The sequence below is a fragment of the Aethalodelphis obliquidens genome, unplaced genomic scaffold, assembly GCF_003676395.1.
Source record: "Aethalodelphis obliquidens isolate GAN/ISIS:26980383/991018 unplaced genomic scaffold, ASM367639v1 scaffold65, whole genome shotgun sequence".
NCBI lineage: Eukaryota > Metazoa > Chordata > Mammalia > Artiodactyla > Delphinidae > Aethalodelphis > Aethalodelphis obliquidens.
Window position 1 is genome coordinate 8,362,313 of NW_020838009.1, and position 21,827 is coordinate 8,384,139.

General features: G+C 50.8%; 1 protein-coding gene across 3 annotated transcripts in view; it reads left to right on the plus strand.

Moving 5' to 3' along the window:
* The first annotated feature begins 2,137 nt into the window (after positions 1-2,137).
* The window catches only part of HOMER2 (homer scaffold protein 2), a 93,033-nt gene continuing 73,343 nt past the window's right edge, over positions 2,138-21,827 (plus strand). Inside the window, exon 1 of one of the 3 annotated variants that reach the window (XM_027089282.1) lies at positions 2,138-2,358. In XM_027089282.1, the coding sequence (XP_026945083.1) occupies positions 2,354-2,358 (5 nt within the window). In that variant the 5' untranslated portion in view covers positions 2,138-2,353. The remainder of the gene's footprint in view (positions 2,359-21,827) is intronic. The other 2 variants (XM_027089284.1, XM_027089281.1) reach the window with 2 other exon arrangements.

Below are 21,827 nucleotides of genomic sequence, written 5' to 3' on the forward strand. Positions count from 1 at the left end.
CGCTGTGTGAAGCAGCCCAAGTGATTCACCAGCCCCACCTGTTTCACCTCACTGCATCTTCCCAAGGTAACTTGGGTGTGCCCTTTCCATCAGTGGAGAGAAAGGAAACTCCCATTCAGGGTTTGGGATACTACTTGGCCCAATGCACTGTGAATCTATCTTCTGGTACTTCTATTCCAGCCGATCCTGCTTCTGCCATTCATCCCCCTTCTGCTGACTTCTCCCTTTGACACTGCCAGAAACCTGCACCCCTAACCAGCTTCACCTGGCCTTTGGAATTCAGCTTGTGATAAGTTTCCTCCAGGACCAAATGCTTATCTAGTCCTGGCTCTAAACAGACTTACCTGTGCTTACAGACCCTGGCCAATTCTGTGTATCTGTGGCCCGACCTATTTGCTAATTCATTCATTCAACAAATATATATATATATATATTTGTGTGTGTGTGTGTGTGTGTGTATGTGTGTGTGTGTGTGTGTGGTACGCGGGCCTCTCACTGTTGTGGCCTCTCCTGTTGTGGAGCACAGGCTCCGGACGCACAGGTTCAGCGGCCATGGCTCACGGGCCTAGCCGCTCCGCGGCATGTGGGATCTTCCCGGACCGGGGCACGAACCCGTGTCCCCTGCATCGGCAGGCGGACTCTCAACCACTGCGCCACCAGGGAAGCCCTCAACAAATATTTATAGAGGACTTTCAGGTACAGTTCGAGGCACTGGAGAGACAATGATGGGCAAAAAGATATGGCTTCATAGAGTGTGCAGATGTGCCTGGGAGACATACTAAATAATTTCACAAATATAAATTACAAACAATAATTTCAATGAAGAAAAAGTACAGGAGTTCACAGTCTTGTCTGGGGCATTAGGTAAAGGTTCCACAAGGAAGTGACAGTTTAACTGAGATCTGAAAATGAGTAGGAATGGACTAGGCAAAGGGGCTGGGGTGTCAGAGACAAGAGAGGACAAAATCTTCCCAGACTGACAGAATGGCATGGGCTGAAGGGAGGATGGCCAGTTGGCTGGAGTGCAGAAAGCAAGGGGAGAAAATAAGAGGAGAAAAGGCTGGAGAGGGCAATGGGGTTACAATGCGGCAGGGCCTTACAGCCATGTTCAGTATCTTGTCTTCATCCCAAGGACAGTGGGAAGGAAACCACTGGAGCATTTTAAGAAGAGTGGTATGATCTGATTTGTAATTGAAAAAATTACTCACAGGGAGTCGCTAGCCACATGAGAAGACCCTGAGGGTTAGCAGGTAAAGTTGTGGTCCCAGGAGACATGAGGGTAGGGTTGGGGTGTTGGCCCTCCTCTATATGCTTGTTCCTTGACTTTTTTACTGTCCTGAGTAAAAAAATCCTGCCCAGGCTCATGTGGGCAGTATGTTCTCAGCAGAAAATGATCCTGTGAAAGGCCCAGAGGGGGGATGAAGATTAGGTTAGTCCCAGTGTCGGCCTTTAGTAGGGGATCCGGACCTGATACGTGGAAAGGAGATTAAGACTGCCCTTCTTTAAGCTCCACTTTTGCCATCTCCATTTCCCTTGCTCTAAGCCAAGTTGATTAAGCCCCCATCCCATCTTTACCCAGGGAAGAGCCCAGAACACCTGCTGCGGGTGTAGGATCCTCCCTGCCCTGCTGGCTTCCAGAATTTCATGGTGGGGGTACCCTGAGCCACCCACCTGGCGGTGGACGGCAAGATGAAAGGTGGCTATAAGGAGGGACATAGCCGTGCCCATCACAGATTCTGAAGACCTTGAGCTCAGATCTGAATGTGTGACCTTGGGCAAATCACTTCCTCTCCTGGGGCCTCGTTCCAGCATCTGCAAACTAAGGGTCGCCCCAAGTCCCCTCCTGCTGCGAGCGGGCCTCTATATCCCCGCAGGCTGGATGCTTGCTCGCGGCACTGCGCCAAGCCCCCGGGTGGGCGTGGGGCGGGGGCGAGCCAATGCCGAATCTCAAAGGTAAGGGGGTGTGCTCAGGAGGGGGGTGGAGACCGCGGGGCGGCGCCGAGAGGACGCCGCACACACGGCCGCGCTCCCAGCCCCTCGGCTGGGCGCCGGCCCCGGGGGCCAAGAGGTTACGTAAGGAGCCGGGCGGCGGGAGCGGGGCGGGGCGGATACCGCCCGAGCGCAGCAGCCCAGCCCCCGGCGACCAAGACCCCGCCCGCCCGCCCGCGCCTGGTGTCGGCGGCGGCGGCGGCGGTGGCGGCGGCAGGCGCGCAGCCCCGCGGAATGGAGCGGCGCCGGGGCTGAGCCGGGCGCGCACGGGCTGCCGCATGTGCCGCGCGGGGAGCGGCTGCAGAGCGGGCGGAGAGCGAACACGAGAGGCCCCGTCGGAGCGGCAGCCGGAGCAGCGCCGGAGATGGGGTGAGTGAGACCGCGCCGCGCGCGCCCCGCGCGCAACCCCAGAGGGGCTGCGGGGCCGCGGCTCGCGTCTCCCGGGCTCGGAGCCCCGAGAGCGAGCGCGCCCCTACACCCCGCGCCGGGACCCTGGAGCCAGCGAGCAGTCGGCTCCTGAGAGCCTGAGGCCGCCTGACTCCGCGCCCTCCGGCCCGGCGCGCGGACACCGGCCAGGGGCACCCCGGCCTGGGCGCGGACTTTCAGCTCCGCGTCCGTGGCCTTTCCCCTCCCAGGCAGCCCGGGCACGGGCGTGGGGGCACCGGGCGGGGACAGGCACCCTGGCCGGCCTCCGTGCTTCGGCCATTCCGTGGTCCCCTCGCTCCGGGCGCGATCAACTCCAGGGCCTGTGTTTTGGAGTCTAAGAAGCAGTTAGTCTTTCTGCACGATTGGGTTTATTACAAACAAAATGAAAATCGAAGTTTTCCTGGAAAGGGAACACACCAAATAATAATAATCCCCAGTGTAGTAATAGTGGACTTTGAGTCTGCTTTGAGATGACTGAGGATGTGTAGATAAGGCTTCAGTCTTTGAAACAACTGAGTTGATGCTCAGGAGAGAAGTTGAAGTACTCTGTCGAAGTGACTAATGCTTCTGAGTATATAAAGTAATTTAAAAAGCAGAATTGATTTCTCCTTGGCGTCTCTCTGAGCAGTAGGCGCTGTGAGTCAGGCAGCCGCTGTGCTAATCACAAAATTAACTCCTTACATCTGCTTACCCGATGTGAGCCCATATTGATGATGTGCTGTGCACACTCAGGGAACGGTTGCTATTCCCATTGTACAGATAAGGAAACTGAGGCCTGAAGTGGTGGGGTGATTTCTCCCAGGTTGGGCAGGCAGCTGATGAGTGTTTGTAGAAGGACGCTGAGCGCATCGGCAGAGGGGAAGCCACAGCCTGCCTGTGGGCTTGGGAGTGGGGGGTGGGTAAGTGAGCCAGAGTTCCTGAGTCTCTGTGTCCCCTGCTGCTAAGTTTAGCGGCCTTCAAACAGCTTCTCAAGACCCAAAGACTTCTGCTGGGTGGGTCTAGAGAGCTTGCTCTCCTGTATGGGATTGGTGAGGAGTGGAAAGGGGAAGGATTGTCCTGGTGGCCTGACCCAGCTCTCATGGGTCAGTGGCTTTGTTGCACCTTACTCCTTACTTTACTCCAGGTAAGTTTCTGGAGTAATTCTACCGAGTGAATTTTATCTGTGTGGTCTGTAAAGTGTTTGGAGGAAACAGAGGGAGGTCAAGAGGAATTTTGAGAAGGGAAGTGTGAGAACTCCAGACCAACATGGGCAGGTCAGGGGGGACAGAGAGGGGCCAGGAGATTTGCTTAAGACATTGGTGCGGATCCAGACTTCACACATGCAGAAGGTGTGAGTGATTCTACCAGAGGCACCCTGGCTGGGAAGCAGTTTTTCTGTAACATTGCCAGTGACCTCTTGGTCAGCGATGAAAGGGCTGCTCTTTGTGCAGTGGGAAGCTTTGAGGCTCTCAGATTTCATACTTTAAAAAAAAAAAGTATGGGAAGAAGGAGTTTGCAGATGTAGGTCTCAAGATGGAAGATAAAAGGGATCTGGGTAATTTTAACACTCTCTCTCCCCCCTCCCCCCAGCCAACACAAAACCAACCCAACACACTTGCATGATCAAAACCAAATATTTAAGTTCTGTGGTTGAGAACAAATAGTTCTGTGGAAATGAAAACGTTTACTCATAAAAGCTTAAAGAAAATGTCAGAAAATAATTTTTGTTTGTAGAGAAGCAGGAGGAGTAGCTTGGAGATTCTGTTTAAACACTGAATATGCCTTTCATGTAATTTTAACATCATCTGATAAATATCTATTACTCACTTCTTGTAGGTACCGGTTGGTTTGTAACTCCTACCTACTTCTGCCATTTTAATATATCCACCTCTTCTATAATTTATTTGAACGTACAAACCATGGCTGTAAGTTGAGATGGAGCTAAGGGCTGGGTAAGCAGTACAGACAGAGGAGGGTGGAGGGAGCCATTTTAACCGAAAATAGAACCAATGTCATCCTTTCCAAGAGTTGAGTAGGATGGAGGGGGATGAACCAAGAGAGGGCAGCCAGTAGAAAGTCTTGCTGTGATCCTACAGCTTTGTCATGGCTCTACTGTCTAGACATGACCAAGATTTAAGGGAAAAAAACAAAAAAACCCTGAGTTTATCTCTTCCCCACTTAAGATGCTTTTCCTCATTCAGATGTTCACTGCTATTTCCCGCTTCTCTTCTGAGAAGTATTTTGCATTAAGTGTGTGGTTTCCCCAGTAAGTTTGTGTTCTCACTTCCCAAGGAAGCTGCTTCATACCTTCTCCCCTTCTCAGACCTCTCTCTCCTCCCCATGCACACCTTGCGTCCCTTTTCATTGACAAAATAGAGCCACAGTCCAAGGAAAAGCCTCATCTTCCTGCCACGCCTACAGTCCCGTGTGCAGCTGCTCCTGTGTTTTCCTTCCCACCTGTTGTCCTACCAGAGGCTCACCCCTCCTGGTGGACCATTCATCCCATCCCCTTTCACCTTGTCAGGGAACATTTCTTGTTCTCTCACCTTCCTCTCTCTCCAGGGTCTTTCCCATCAGTGCACAAACATGTTTTAGTTCAGTGCTGTCCAGTAGAACTTTCCACACTGATGGAAACATTCTGTATCTGCGTGGTCCAGTACCGCTGCCACCAGCCACATGTGGCTCTGGGGCACTTGAAATGTGGCTAGTGCGACCGAGGACCTGAGTTTTTAATTCAAGTTTAAATAGCCACAAGCGGCTAGTGGCCGCCATATCGGACAGGACAGCTTTAGCATCTCTCGTTTTACATCCCTGTCCTTCTGTTCCACCTCTTTGCTCCCCTTCACCTGAAAACATCTCAAAAGAGATGTCCAAACCCACTGTCTCCATTCATTTCCTTCACCTACCATTTGTTAGCCCTTCACAGTCTACAGTCTGGCTTCTGTCCCCACCTCTTCACCAGAACTGTTCGGTCATTGATGACCTTGTCATTGTCTTCCTGCCCTTCTCAGCAGCCTTCCTCCGCCATGGCCACTCCCTCCTCCTTCCCACCACGCTCTCCTGGGTTTCCCCTTCCCTTCCTGACAGCTCCTCTTCAGTCTCGCTGCTGGTTGCTCCTCTGTCTGACCTCAGTGTGATGGGGTGGGTTGTTTAGGAACTTGTCCTGCTTCCTTCTTGCTGTCAACACTCTCTTCCTAGGTAATGTTATCCTATCCCCCCCCCCCCCCCCCATGGCTTTTTAAAATTTTTTAAGTTTTTAAATTTTTATTTATTTATTTTGCGGTACGCAGGCCTCTCACTGTTGTGGCCTCTCCCGTTGCGGAGCACAGGCTCCGGACGCGCAGGCTCAGCGGCCATGGCCCACGGGCCCAGCCGCTCCGCGGCACGTGAGATCCTTCCGGACTGGGGCGCGAACCCGTGTCCCCTGCATTGGCAGGTGGATTCTTAACCACTGTGCCACCAGAGAAGTCCCCCCATGGCTTTAAATACTCTCTATATGCTGGTGACTCCCATGTTTGTATTTCTAACACAGCCCTTTCTCAGGGCTTCCTGCTCTTGTCCACGCATGGAGCTCTTGATATTCCTTCCAGATCTCTCCTTCCCTCTTTCTTCCCCATCCCAGTCCATGGCCCCACCGTCCACCCATTTGCAAGAGTCGTCCTTGATTCTTCTCTCCCTTACCCCTGACATCCAGGCTGTCAGTGGGTCCCAGGGGTTCTACTTCTGGGATATTATCTGGGGTGCATTCTCCTCTCCCTAGAATCATAGCTCCTACTCTAGTCCTGGCCACTGTAGCCTCCTTCCTGGACTAACTTCCTAACAGTCCCCCCAGCTTCCACTCTGGGGTGCCTCCAGTCCATTCTGCACATGGGAGCCCGAGTGATCGGCTTTTCAATCAGGTCACATCACTCTTTTCCTTAAGCACCCTCCAGCCGACAGGCAGCTGGCTTGTGCCCCGCCATCCCAGTCACTCTGGGCATCCCTCACTGCCTTCTGCTAACACTGGCCTCCTTTCTTTTCTTGCCCTGCCTGGGAGGTCTTTGAACTTGCTCTTCCCTCTTCCTGGAATGTTCTTGCCCTGACTCTGCAAATACCTTCCTCCTTCTCATCCTTGGCATTTTGACATCAGGATCTCCTGCTCAGGGAACTTTCCTGACCACCCCTGTTAAATGCTGACAGTAGCCACACTTTGTTCCCACAATTGCTCACCACAGCACACCTGCTGTCGTTTGAGTTCTACCTCCTTGTCTATCATCTGCCTTCCCCAGTAGCATCCCTAGAGGACAGGGTCTTCTGTTTTTCACCAGTGAATCCCAACAGCTAGCACAGTGTCTAGCACCTAATAGGTCCCCAATAAATTTTTTGGTTGAGTTAATGCTTGAATGTGGTGGGCAGCCTTGCTTGGACTATGGCCTGGAAGCTGTGGATTACCTTTTATATAGCACACTAAATTGAGAGTTGCAAGGGCCAAGAGAGAAAGAAATCACATTTGGATGCAGTTTTCTTTTAATGCTAGAGCAAGCCATTTAGCTTTTATTGTGACTTGGGTTCATTTTCAGGCTGTCGGCTCTCACCCGATCAGTGGGGTTGTAAATTACCTTTTTACCCTCCTGCAGAGGGCTAACAGAAAAGCCAGCTTGTCTGCTGTCGTGGCTTGTGGATGATTTTGTCAGTGTTTACAAACAAGATCTACTGTATTTCTGTTTGGCTTCAGTTTACACTCATTTGTTTTGTTCAGCCAAGATTACGTTGCGATGTAACCATCTTGGTTATCTAACACCGTGGGCCTTCTTTTGGTAATCTATACCGATTAGCTTTCTTCTGATGACCATTCCTTCTCCTTTCATTTTCCACTCCCTCTGAATCACACCTAATTACATAGTTCCTACAAATTACAGACTTTTCTTTGGGGTTTGTGTTGACTAAAATAGATAGCAGTCTCTCAGATATATTGAGGAAACTTGTCCTCTCTTGGTCCTGTTGTGGGGTTTTTTGTTTTGTTTTGTTTTGTTTTTTAATTTATTTTTGGCTGCGCGGCGCGGCTTTGGGATCTTAGTTCCCCGACCAGGCCCACGGCAGTGGAATGCAGAGTCCTAACCCCTGGACCACCAGGGAAGTCCCCTGTTGTGGGTTTTTTAAGCTTTCTGAGGTTCACTCAGTCTCTTCATCTGTAAGGCAGTTGGAGAGTCTACTAGGGATCCGGGATGAGCAAACCTACTAGTTAGTTCCTGCCCTTGTGGAGTTTTGAGGAAGAGGAGATAAGCCACATATACAAGTACCAGCTTTATGTGTGAGTTTCAACAAACTATTGTAATCCATAGGGTGTCAGAGGAACTATCTGGGGAACTTAGGAAAGATGCCCCAGTACACTATGGGGAGATGCTTAGGGAGACCATTAGCATGTAGGATCACCCTCATCATTTAGAAGCCCTTAGCGTCACCCTGAGTGTCAGAGATGGAAAAATACACAGTACTTGGCATGGGGTAGACACTAAGTAAATATGTACTGAACGAATGAGTGAATAGGAATAAATGAATACTCACTTTGGGTTGACTTTCACTTTGGGAAGATGCCATCATTCTTGTTGGAAACAGTCCTGAAACAACTGGCCTTGAAGGTTTTAGAATGGAATTGAGGGCACGTTTGCTGCCTGTGCACAGTCCCCTGAAGGAGGACCCAGAGCAGAGCAGGTGGTTTGTTTTTGTCCGCTGGACTCAATGATTTGTGTAAATTACTAGGTTTCTTTTCTGTAATGGCTTCTGGGGAACTTAAGAGACAGATGTGCGGTCCCCCTTAGCAAATTTATCAGACCTCATCCTTTACCTTTATTCCTCATTCAGTTGTATGGCCCTGCCCTTGTTTTACCTTCACCCTTTTTCATCTACCGCTTTTTTTTTTAACAAAATGTAAATAGCTTTGCTTTTTTCTAATTATAAAAATGTTACATGTTCCTACTAAAAAATAACAGCATAAAGGAGGAAGTGAAAATTACTTGTCATCCCACATTGCAGGGATAACCTCCATCAGCAATCGTATGTCTGTCTTTGCAGACTTTTCCATGTATTGGAATATATATGTCTCCGTGTCTAGATCTATGTCTACATAAAACAAGTATATTTTTATCCAAATGGAATCATATCATACATCTGTCTTGTAACATAAGTTTTTCAACTTAAAATACCTTGAATGGACATCTTTCCACACCAATCACTATAAATATACATCATCATTTAAATCCAAAACTACTTCTGATTTGTCATTTTGCTGAATTTTATACATCCTTGCAAACCTGCTTAAGTCCTTTCTAGAACAAGGCAGGGTATAATTTAAAAAATAAAAACGACATTTTGATAATCTTTTAAAGCAGTTGTTTGCTTTAAATGAATTGCTGAAGGAAAGAAATGGTAGAGGAAACCAGGATCACAATTAACGTTGGGTAATTTGCAGTGACTGTGTAATTTTGAGTGAGTCACTGCTCCTTAGTGAATCTTGGTAAGAACACCAAGGATTTGTCGTTGTTGCTAAGGGTGTTGGTGGACCAGGACCCAGCTGCTCAAACTGTTTCTGCTTGTTTGGAAATATCAGGGCAGAGTAATTCTGCTTTAAGACCTGGAGGAGAAGGCGCTCTACAAGCAGAAAGCACCCGTGCCCACCCCTGAGCACCCCTTCTGCTGCAAAGCCCTTTGTCTGGTGGGCATCAGGCCCCTCCTGCAGAGAGGCTTCCCTTGGCGAGGGGATTGGCAGGGACATACATACAGGAGGGACGGGTACAGTCCCTGCTTCAGTTGTCAGGCAATTAAAGAAAAACACCTGGGTAAATCCTGTGACATGTTACTCAGCCAGCATTGGCGTCTAAAACCTTTGGAGAAAGACTTCCTTTTGGCATATGGAGTGGGGCTGGGAGCTCCTTTTCCCTTTGAAAAGAAAAACTTCCTTCACCTTTGTCAGACGAAAGTGAACAGCAGCCCCCAAACAGATTTACAATGGAGAAAAAGCATTTTTCAGAGTATTTGAACTCTCAGGTGTAACAGGTCCTGACCTTGTGGTCTTGAGGGTTAGACTTTGGTTTTTTTCTAGCATGAAGATACATTAAGCAAAAAGCAGCCTCTAGAGGAATTGAGGCAAAGAGCTTCTTTCTAAATTGGCATGTGTTTGGAGATGCTGGTCCCCAAGCCCCGTGTGTTCTGTGTCTGCACTTCCAGGTATTGCTCACGCAGGCTGCCCCCAAGTCGTATTTATAGGCTTGGAGGCACGCGCTGGCAGCAGGAGCCGGTGTCCTATAGCGGGTGTGCGTTGTGTGGGAACAGTGTCAGGTTGGAAACCTCTGCTGAATGTACGATGAAGCCTCCAGAAGTTCTGCCGCCGGGTGCTGTTAGTCATATGGTATCATTCTGGTAGAATTTATTTAAATTATATTTCAAATTAGCTTGTTAGAATAAAAATACACGTGTGGGGAACACATTTAGACATTTGTCAACGACTAGAGATTTTTTTTTCTTTTTAAACAGTTTTATTCACAAGCCTGGTTGATTGTCTTCTTCGTCTTCTTCTTCTGAGGAATTGGGGACCGTGGCGCCCCCTCACCCCATGCAGAAAAGCTTAGGATAAGGCATCGCCACCAGCCAAAGCAGTTAGCTTGAGAGCTGTGCAGTAAGAGACCCTTTGGTACCCAGGTGCCTCCCAGCCGAGTTGAGGCTGAGACCCAGCTACCAGGGGGGCTCTGACGGTCCCTTTTTTGTTGCCTTGTCCTGGGGAGATCTTGGTCCAGATCACCAGTGAGGGGCAGACCTGCCCAGCCAGCCCTTTGTCCTCCTTCCTCCCTTTGTGCTCTGGGGGAAATCTTGTCTGTGGGTTTTGGGGTAGGGGTTGTCCACAGGGATCCAATTAATGAGGAATATTGTAGACCCTGCTGCCCAGGCATTGGATCCCTTTTGGGATTTTTAATTGGGAAAATTTTTAACTGGGGTTGTTGAGATAAATGGAGAACAGGAGAGTTGTTTGTCCTGGGGGGGCGTGGGGTGATGGAGAAAAGGTCCTCCTGGGGAAGAGGAATGGAGCCTGTTTCGGGAGGCTCCAAAGGGCAGGAAAAGGAGGTCTTGGTGGAGGCGGCGTCAAGGCTGATTTCAGGTCATGGGCCTGAGGATGAGCTCTCTAACCCCTCCGAGCGGACCGAAGATGAAACTGGCTGTCTCAGGCTTCCCTGGTGGCGCAGTGGTTGAGAGTCCGCCTGCCACTGCAGGGGACACGGGTTCGTGCCCCGGTCCGGGAGGATCCCACATGCCGCAGAGCGGCTGGGCCCGTGAGCCACGGCCGCTGAGCCTGCGCGTCCGGAGCCTGTGCTGCACAACGGGAGAGGCCACGGCAGTGAGAGGCCCGCGTACCGCAAAAAAACAAGAAAACAAAAAAACTGGCTGTCTCAGCAAGATGAGTCCATTGTCATGGAAGGCCACCTGTCAGGGGGACTCAGGGGGGCTCAGTACAGACCCCAGCCCCCCTGGTTGGCTGTGTGAGCTTGGACAAGTCATTTTATCTCTCTAAGCTTCACTGTCTTCAGCTGTTAAAGGACTGAGACGATTAATGAGAAAAACGTGTGTAAAGCGCTTAGCACAACGTCTCACACGTAAATATTTCATCAGTGGTGGCCAAATTCACCGTGATCATCATGATCATTTCCGTTTTGGGTAGGAGGTTGGCAGGTGTACTCCTCAAGGTACTCCTGAGGTACCTTATGGAGTACATGGTTGGGAATGGTCCATTCTTCATCTTTAATCCTCTTGGGTGCTCCCCTGAGTCCTCAGCTGCTGGCCAGTCCTGAGTACTGCCAAGGTTGGTTCCCTGTCACTGGGTGACCCGGAGAATATGCGGTTTGCCTTCTGAAGCTCTCGTTCGTATCACTAAAGCCTCTCCAGTCGTGCGGGTGGAGGAATGTTACCAGTCCGTGGACATGGAAGGTTAGGAAGCTGACCCACCCATCCCAACAAGAAAGCCAGTCTACCAACCAGTTGCTTTCATGGGGAGGTGCAAGTGTCGACAAAAAACCCAAGGAGCTCTCCCCGTTGTGGGCATCAGACTAGGGATTTGTGTTGCTGGTTACGGAACCCTTCATTGTATATTCATTCTCTTATTCTTTCAAGGAATCGTGGCCGTCTACCTTGTGTCAGGCACTGTTGTAGGTGCTGGGAACAAACACAATGATGACCATTCATGGTCCCATGATGCTTGCAGTCTAGTGGGGAGGTGGACATCAACCAAACATTACCTAGTGGACTAACGTGGGAGGGATATGGGACCAGGGGCCATGTGGACTAGACAGTAGTTGGTTTCAGAGGCTCATATCTCTGATTCCCACCCACTTATATGGATCGGAACTCCTTTCTCATCACCCTTCATCTGTTCATCAGCTCCTGTAGCTTTCTTTTTTATAATTAAAAAAATTTTTTTTAATTAATTAATTTTATTTTTGGCTGCATTGGGTCTTTGTAGCTGTGAGCGGGCTTTCTATAGTTGCAGCGAGTGGGGGCTACTCTTCGTTGCAGTGCATGAGCTTCTCATTGCAGTGGCTTCTCTTGTTGCCGAGCACGGGCTCTAGGCACACAGGCTTCAGTAGTTGTGGCTTGCTGGCTCTAGAGCACAGGCTCAGTAGTTGTGGCACACAGGCTTAGTTGCTCTGCAGCGTGTGGGATCTTCCCGACCAGGGCTCGAACCTGTGTCCCCTGCATTTGCAGGCGGATTCTTAACCACTGTGCCACCAGAGAAGCCCATTCTGTAGCTTTCTTGACTCTTTGACCAATGGCCATCCCCTAGCTCTTGAGCACCCTCTCTGGGCCAGGCTCCAGGAGGACAGAGGTTGTTAGAACAGGGTCCCTGCCCTCCTGAGGCAGATGGATGGTGGGCAGCTAATTAGGGCAGTGAGATTAGCCCTTGTATTGAAATATGAACAAGGATGAAATGCTTAACTCTGCAAGAAGTTAGAGAAGGCTTCTTGAAGGAGATGACCTTGGAACTGAGTCTTGAAGGACGAGTAGGAGTTTCCCAGGCAGACAGAAAGGCAGGACAAGGCGAAGCATTTAGATGGAGAGAGCTTCCCATAGGAGGCAGTGGAGTATGGAGGTCAAGAACAGAAACCTTGTACTCAGGCCTGGCTTGGCCATTCGCTGGCTGTATGACTTGGAGCAAGATACTGACCTTCTTTGACCTTCAGTTTCCTCATCTGTGAAATGGGAATGATAATAGTACCAACGTCATAGTGTGGTTGTGAGGATTAAATGAAATACACATTGTGATGTGCGTTAGCTGTTAGTGGTGGGCAGGGAGGTGAGAAAGAATGTGAAGTACATGGTGAGTGTGGAGAAGGGGTCAGGAAGGTATAGACATGAAGGAAAGGCCTTTGTGCCAAGTGGTTGGGACTTCATCCTGTGGGTGGCAGGGAGCCAGCCATGGGTGAGGCTGGAGGTGGGGGGAGCAGTTAGTCTTGGAACCAGAGAATGAGGCCGGACCCCCAGGGCAGTGGCAGGCAGTGGGCTCAGAGAGGAAGAGGTGACTTGGGGTAGGAGGCAGAAACATGCTGTATCCCATGGAATCGGACTTCAGTCTATACATAATGAGGGAACACTTTCAGTTCTGAAGAGAAGAATGTTACTTGCGTTAGGAAAATTATTCCAGAGGTGGTAATGAAGGGTTGCATAGAAAGTTAAGAGATTAGAGGAAAGAGACCTCATAGGAACTAGCCACAGTCAGGCAAGAAATGTTGAGAGCAGAAAGAAGATATGGCACAGACTTATGTAACGTAAACCTTGCCCTGTTCTGTTCCAGATCGGAGACGGCTTCTAGGAATGAACATAATACAATAAAATAGAAAAATATATGTAAGACACCTTGCTGGAGGTGAGAGGTAGAAAGCTTGAACGTCTTTCCTATAGAGTCGCTAAGTTAGGACACAAATTAAACTATTATTTAATGAGAACTTAGTGGGTTGGAGTTACCATGCAGAGTGTGTCTATATAATATCTCATTTAATTCTCACAACAACCCTCACTTTCATAGTTGGAGACACTGGACTTGAAAAATCAGTAATCTGTTCAAGCTCCTAGCCAGGAAGTGGCAGAGTTGGAAACCAAGTTCAAGCCTGTTTGAGAAGCAGAATCCATGTTCTTGAGATGCACTTTCTGGAGGCCAGAGACGCCCTGAGAGTCAGGTGGGAGGTGGACACACGGCTCTTGATTGTTGGAATGAGAGAAAGGGAGAGGCAGAGCTGCCAGCAGTTCGGATATTTCTAGACGGTATGGCTGAGTGGATGGTGGTGCCATTAACCAAGGTTGGGAACACAAGAGGAGGTGCAGTTTTGGGGAGGGAATTGATGAGGGTTTAGTCTGGGGTGATTATGGTAAATTTCCACTTGTGGTGTGTCATATGGAGTGGCCTCTGTCAGTAGAAATTCAGCCCTAGCACTTAGCAATGCACTTAGCAATTAGGATAGAATCAGAGGTACAGCAATCAGGATAGAATCAGAGGTACAGATTTGAGAGCCATCACCTCTGAGATGGATTTGATCAGCCAAGGAGAGAGTGGGTCAAGAAGGTGAAGATGGAACTCTGGGAAAGGATGACAGTTGAAGAGAAGGAAAAGAAGCCAGTGGGTGAGTCTTAGAGGTGATGACATTGGAGGAAGGCTGGAGGAGAGAGGTGTCGCGGAAGCCAGGGAAGAGGAGGCTGAAAAGGGAGGTGTACTCAACAGGAGTGAAGACCTCAGAAAGCTGGGTGGGGACCCAAGGTGCATGCTGCTAAATACACTGTGCGGGTGGGAGTGTTAGGGCACTGATGGATTTTAAGAGCAGCTTCCGCCAAGTGTGAAGGCAGAAATCCATCTGCAGTGATTTAAGGAGTGAGCATGTGGTAGGGGAATAGAGAAGTCTGGCTGAAGGTGAAGGTGAGTTTGAGGATGAGTCAGGGTAGAAGGAAGGCTGATTTTTATTTCATAATTGAGCATGTTGCAAGTCTGAGGGGGAAGGGAAAGGAGGAGGTTGAAGGCATTAGAGAAAGATGAGAGGCAGTGAGGTTGGAGGCAGGCGGGAACTAGAACAAGAGCTTTCGGCTGGGAGGGTCATCCTTAGAGACCAGGCAAGGTACAGGTATGGAGGCATTTTGAGGCTGTGGTGGAAAGGGGAATGAGGGAGCTGGGTCGACTGGCTTTTTTTTTTTTTTTTTTTTTTAATTTATTTTGGGCTGTGCTGGGTCTTCGTTGCTGCGTGTGGGCTTTCTCTAGTTGCGGCGAATAGGGGCTACTCTTCGTTGCAGTGCACGGGCTTCTCATTGCGGTGGCTTCTCTTGTTGCGGAGCACGGGCTCTAGGCACGCGGGCTTCAGTAGTGGTGGCATGTGGGCTCAGTAGTTGCTGCACACAGGCCCTAGAGCGTGCGGGCTTCAGTAGTTGCGGCACATGGGCTCAGTAGCTGTGGCGCACGGGCTTAGTTGCTCCACGGCATGTGGTATCTTCCCGGACCAGGGCTCAAACCCATGTCCCCTGCCTTGGCAGGCGGATTCTTAACCACTGTGCCACCAGGGAAGTCCCAACTGGCTTTTCCTTCTCAGTGTGAGCTAAGGAATTGATCTGAGAACCAGGCGGTAGTTTGGGAACAGAGGAAATGGTTTGGTACAGCTGGTTGTTGGGGGTGGGGCAGGGAGTTAGCTGGGGCAAATACAGATTTGTGAGCAACCTGAGGGACTGGTTGGAGATTCAGGAATGTGAGTTTGCAAAGGTGCCAGTTGCCACAGCTAGACTACTTGCCAACATCCAAGCGACCTGGGGGCAGGAGCAGAGGCAAGCAGTCCCAGACCCAGATGATGGGCAGTCAGAGACGGCCACCCTGGTTGGATTCCAGGTGCTTTGCTCTCCGCAGCTGTCGGGGATGCTGCGTAGGAGGAGGGGAGAGCCTGCTTCATCCCCATCAGTCCCCTTTTTGCTTTCGCTTCTCTGAGTAGCCAGTCACTGTTCTGTTGTTAATAATTCTTCCAGACCTTTTCTAAAAAATGCATTAAAGTTCTTGCCAGCATGACCTCTTTGAGTAATGAGATCTGTAAGTTTATTAACCTCTGTGAGAAGTGGATTTCCTTGCTCCAGGGGAGCAGATAATCTCTTGGAGGGAATGAACATTAATGTGGTGACCCGCAGGGTCAGCTCGACACCTGAGGGCAGAGGCAGGGTGGGGATGGCTTATCTGTGCCCTCTCCCCCACCATCTGATGTAGGGTGTGTCCCATGGAAGATGGACTGAGTGCTTCTGCACAGCACTGTCTCCTTGACCTCACTCTGTGTCTTGGAGTGGCCCAAAGCTGAGATGGTAAGAAAAACCAGACCGTAACAAAACCTCATTTCTTTTGATGAGTCTGATTCTCTAAGTATGAGAAGGGGAAGGGAGGGCATGGGAGCACTGAGTCTTACGCAGACAAGAATATCTAGACTGTGGGTCAATTCACAGGGCGCCCAGCTAAGTAGCAATGATTCATGACTTCATCTTCTTTAGTTTGGTGTTTGCAGCCTGCTCTAACCTAGCCTGACCTACCCGTCTTCTGTGTACCTGAATACTTGGCCCATGCCCCTCTATATTGTTTATCACATAAAACATTTGATTATAAGATAATGGGTTTTTTTGTTTGTTTGTGGCATGTTTTGTTTTGTTTTGTTTTGTGGCATGCGGGATCTTAGTTCCCTGACCAGGGAATCGCACCTGCGCCCCCTGCATTGGAAGCACAGAGTCTTAACTACTGGACCACCAGGGAAGTCCCTATAATACAATGTTATATCAACATAATATCATAATCTGCTTCCCCCCAATCCTTGCGAACCAGACCAGCACAGTCCAATAGAAATATGAAGGCCACATATGTAATTTTGCATGTTCTATTGTCCATTTTAAAAAAAGCAAAAGAAACAGGTGAAATAAATTTTAATGTATTTTAAACAAATACATCCAAAATAGTATCATTTTAACATTTAATGATTTAAATCAGACATGGTTCCTCTTATTCCCATGGAATTTACATTCTAGTGAGGGAGACAGATTCCGCCTGTCTCTGCCCACTCCCAGCCCTCGCCTCCCCCCAACAACAACAACGAAACCTCTTAAAAGCATCCACAAATAAAGTAACTGCAAGTCATGCTCAGTGCCATGAGAGAGAAGCAAGGGCTGAGACTGACTTTAGAATGTATGTTTATGAGCTGCCTCTGAAGAGGTGACATTTAAGCTGCTACATCACGTGAAGAACAGGAGCAGACCATTCTAGGTGGAGGAGCAGGTGTAAAGACCCAGCGTGGGAAGGAGCTGCCCAGAATGTTTGAGAAATTGAAATCAGACCTGTGGGGCTGGCTGGCAGCAGTGAGGGGAGGGTGCCCAGTCTGAGGTTGGAGAGAAGTAGGAAGGAATGAAGGTGGACAGGACCTCATAGGCTGTGGCATGGACTATGGTGTTTTTTTGTTTGTTTGTTTGTTTTTGCTGTACGCGGGCCTCTCACTGTTGTGGCCTCTCCTGTTGCGGAGCACAGGCTCCCGACGCGCAGGCTCAGCGGCCATGGCTCACGGGCCCACCCCCCCGCGGCATGTGGGATCTTCCCGGACCGGGGCACGAACCCGCATCCCCTGCATCGGCAGGCGGACTCTCAACCACTGCGCCACCAGGGAAGCCCTGGACTATGGTTTTTATTTGAGATGTCGTGAGATTGGATAAGACTGAAGGTTTTTTTAAAAATTTATTTTTGGCCGCGCTGCATGGTGTGTGGGATCTTAGTTCCCTGATCAGGGATCGAATCTGCACCCCCTGTATTGGAAGCACAGAATCACAACCACCTTACCGCCAGGGAAGTCCAAGACTGAAGGGTTTTAATAGACCTGCGACACGGCCCTTCCTAATTTTTAAGAAGACTTTTCTGGTGCTCTGTGGAGAATGGAATGAAGAGGATGAGCCCTGAGCCAGAAGAAGTGATCGGATTCCTGGGTTCCAGTTCAAAGAGGATGCTGGCTGAGCCTAAGGTTGCAGAGGGGAGGGAGTGAAGTGGGCGGATTCCACAGATGGTTTGGAGAACTTTCAGAGGGATTGGATATGGGCTAAGGTTAAGGGAGAGGGAGAACATAAAGAGGACCCATTTGGTTTGGGGGTTAAGCAAACAGTAGGTGTAGGGAGGCCTACAGGAGGAGCAGGTTAGGTGTGGAGTGGGTGAGGCAAGGTCAAGTAACTGCATCATGTTGAGCCAGAGGTTGTGAGTGGAGCTGGGCAGAAGGCAGTGGATTGTACGCAGCTTGGGCTCAGCGGAGGTCACACTGGAGGTAGATTGCGTGAGGTCACGATGGATCGGGAGGGTAGGCAGAGGGGGAGAGGGCTCAGGAACACCCACTGTCGAGGAGCCAGTAGAAGAGGAGGAGCCAGCAAGGAAGACAGAGGAGGAACGCCCGGGGAGGGAGGAGGAACTGGGGCCGTATCTCCAGGAGGAGGGCTTGGGCATCAGTGTCAAGCGCTGCTGAGAAGTGGCCTGGGACTGGGTGCCATGGTGGCCGCTGGTGGCCCTGACCTCAAACCAGTCAGCGACGAGGTGGGGCCGGACACCAGGTGGGCTGGAAGTTGAATGGGAGGCTGGAACAGGGGTTGCATAGGGGATGCGTGGACCACTTGTTCAAGAAGTTGACTGTTTAGGGAGGAGAGGAATGAGACAGCATGAGAGGCTGTGGGTAAAGGGGGAAGGTATTTAAGATAGGAAACTCCAGCATGCACGGATGCTGGCAGGAATGCTGCCCAAGAGAAGCGAGGTGACGGAGGAGCCCAGGCCTTGAGAAGATGACAGGCATGGGGCTCAGGGCATCAGGGGAAGAACTGTCCCTTGGAGTGGGGAGAGGGAGGCACCCTCTCCTGGAAAGGAGGGAAGGAGGCCACAGTGGGAGCTGAAAGAGGCAGGTCTGGGTGGGGTTGAAGATGCATGAGTTCCAGTCCAAGCCTCCTGTTTTCTCCATGATGTTTGAGACAAGGTCATCAGCTCACAGAAAGGGTGGAGGGGCTTCCCTGGTGGCGCAGTGGCTAAGAATCCGCCTGCCAATGCAGGGGATGTGGGTTCGAACCCTGGTCTGGGAAGATCCCACCTGCCACGGAACAACTAAGCCCGTGCGCCACAGCTACTGAGCCTGCACTCTAGAGCCCACGCCACAACTACTGAAGCCCGCGCGCCTAGAGCCCGTGCTCTGCAACAAGAGAAGCCACTGCAATGAGTAGCCCCTGCTCGCCACAACTAGAGAAAGCCCGCGCGCAGCAACGAAGACCCAACGCAGCCAAAAATAAATAAATAAATAAACAAATTAATTAATTAATTGAAAAAAAAGGGTGGAGGACTGGGTGTGGGAAGTTTGAGAAGAAGAAAAAGGTGTGAAATTGGGAGCAGGTGGTAAGCCTCCCAGAGAAACCCAGGCTTTGTGGGCCATTGCAGAGTGACAGTTTGAGGTCCGAGAACATGCCTTTAAAGTGAAACATGTCCACCCAATTTTGTGATGTTGCCCGGTTGCTTGGATGTGGGCATGGGAAGCGGATGGCAGGACGCATCAGGCTGAGGGGCAGGGTATTCCCATGGGGTTGGGAACAGTGATAGCCTGTGGGAAGGGTATGGGCCATTCAGGGAAGGAAGGGAAGTCACTGAAGGGCATGGGGAAGAAGGCATTGGACTGGCGGAGGTCAAGGGGCTGAGTCCAGGGTGCTGGGGGCTATCCGTGTGGATGGTGGTGGTGACAGGAGGTGGCTGGAAGAAGCAGCTGGGCTTAGAGCTGAAGCCCCCGATCAATGACCGGAAACACCTGGAGGCTGGTGAGGGTGGGGAGGGGAGGCAGGTGGCTGGAATGGTCTCGCCTTCAAGCGCTCAGAGAGAGCCACGTGCTGGGGGGGCCACAAGGACACCAGTCGCCCGTCTCCCCTTGTGTTCTGCTTTTGTGGGAGGCGAGAGGAGCAGACTGGCTGTGCGTGGTGTGCGGAGTGCTGTCCTGAGGGACCAGCCTAGGGTCAGTTAAGGCATGAAGGTGAAGGGAATATTCTGGCTGGACAGCTGGTGCCCGCTGATTTCAAGGACTTCAGTGAGGCCACAGAGGATTTGAGAGTGTAGGGGGGAGCGAAGGACTGGCTCCGATTTGGGGATGAACAGAGCAGGGAGGACCGAGAGCCTGGATGATGCTGGGTGACTCAGAGGGTGTGGCCTCCTGGCTCTCCCCGAGGTAAAGGGGTGGGAAGTGGGGCACATCTTCCCGAGTATGTGAAAGACTTGGGGATTTTGAGTTGATGGTGAGTTCCACGTGAGTCCGCTCAGGTGGTGTGGTTGTCTCGAAGGCTGGCTAAAACTTTGAAGACCTCAGTCGAAGTATGAAAATAGCTATAATAGAGGCGATGGGTGTGCTTCACTCTGCATCTAGAATGTTGTATTTGGTTCTGGGTGTCAGAGTTCATCCAATTTAGAAGGGAGAGCAGAGCAGGAGGGGTCTGGACACATGTTTCCTGAGGATGATTTGAAGGAAGTTTTCTTAAAATGAAGTCCCTGTATGCAGTGCAGGGGTCTGTGAACACCCCTCCCCACAAACTGTATGAGCATTGTGTATGTGCATGTGCTTTTCTAGGGAGGATGGCCATAGTTTTTTGTGGTTTTTTGCCATAGTTTTTTTTTTTTTTTTGGTACACAGGCCTCTCACTGTTGCGGCCTCTCCTGTTATAGAGCACAGGCTCCGGACGCGCAAGCTCAGCGGCCATGGCTCACGGGCCCAGCCGCTCCGCGGCATGTGGGATCTTCCCGGACCGGGGCACGAACCCGTGTCCCCTGCATCGACAGGCGGACTCTCAACCACTGCGCCACCAGGGAAGCCCTGCCATAGTTATTTTATCAGATATTCAAAGGGGTCCTTGACTCAAAAAGAGATTAGAACCACTTGTTTAAAGGATTTGGGCATGTTCAGCTTAGAGAGGGGAGAACGTGGGCCAAGAGGTAGGGGGAGGAGAGAGCTGTTTCCATGTAGGTGAGCACTGCCATTTGGAGGAGGGGGATTTGCTCTTGTGGACACGTCTGGGGGAACTCCGGCCAGTGGGAGGGAGGCACAGGCAGCCGGGTGGGTGTCTGAGGGAGCCTGAGGGCACCTGTTACAGGTTGGGTATATACACCGGGCAGGGACAGAAGGAGGTGTCCTGTGATAGCTGCAAAAGCTTTGTCCAGACCTTCCTGTTCTGAGGAGCACACAGCTCTGGGCATTGCCAGGTTTTCCTGTCCTCGGGAAGACCATGTTGTGGGCTGAGCTTCGCTGGGAGAGATGAACCCCCTGCACATGCTCAGGTGTGCGGCTCTGGGGTGCAGAGGCTCCCTGGAAACGTGCCTGCCTTTTTGGAGACAGTGCATTAACTGTCCTTTTAGGGAGTGGGCCCTCCACCCATCCTGGGGCCTCAGGTGACCCCTCTGAGGTGTGGGGACGTGTTCCTTGGGCATTGCCATGGGGTGTGCCTAGCCCCTCTCCATGTCTTATCCGGGGCTGTGAGCCCACCTTTGTGGGCCCTCAGGTGCCCACCTAGATGGCCTGTGGCATCTCTTCCAGGATGTGGAGTTGGGTGAGACGAGCACTGAGTTGGACCTGGGGTTGAGCAGCGCTTCCTGTCTTAGGGGGGCCCTGTACCTCCCTGCAACCAGCGTGTTCCCAAGCAATAGTTGGGCTCCTACCTGACTTTGGCACCAACAGAATCTGATCCGCTAAATTTGAAAGTGACTCCCATGGGACAAAACTGATGATTAATCGAGTTTGGCCTTTGTCAGGGCTTCCTCCCTGTTTTTTCTTCTCTGTTTTTTTTTTTTTTGCTGTACGCGGGCCTCTCACTGTTGTGGCCTCTCCCATTGCGGAGCACAGGCTCCGGACGCGCAGGCTCAGCGGCCATGGCTCACGGGCCTAGCCGCTCTGCGGCATGTGGGATCTTCCCGGACCGGGGCACGAACCTGTATCCCCTGCATCAGCAGGCGGACTCTCAATCACTGCGCCACCAGGGAATCCCTGTTTTTTTTTTTTAAAGCAGGCATGTTTCACCAAGGATGGAATATTCTGGAAAATTGGAATTGGAATCCCACAACCTGATTGAAAGCCATATCCCTTACTTCAAGGGAGGGAGCTAAAAAAAACCCACTCCTTGGCTTCTCCCGTGAATTTTAAATATTCTGAAAGCTTTGCCCACAAAGGAAACAATGCCTCATTCCTTAAATAATTAAGTAGAGTACACCAAGCATGGCTGTGTGGCCCAGGCCTGGTCATACTGTACCTCTGGGAGCCTCTCAGGGGGAGAGCTTGGCTGGGTGCCCAAGGAGGTTCTCCTCATAGAGAAAGGGATGCAGCTTCAAACAGCTGCCTTGCAAGCACCCGTCGAAATTGGCACAGCCCTGGAAATGTCACGAAAGC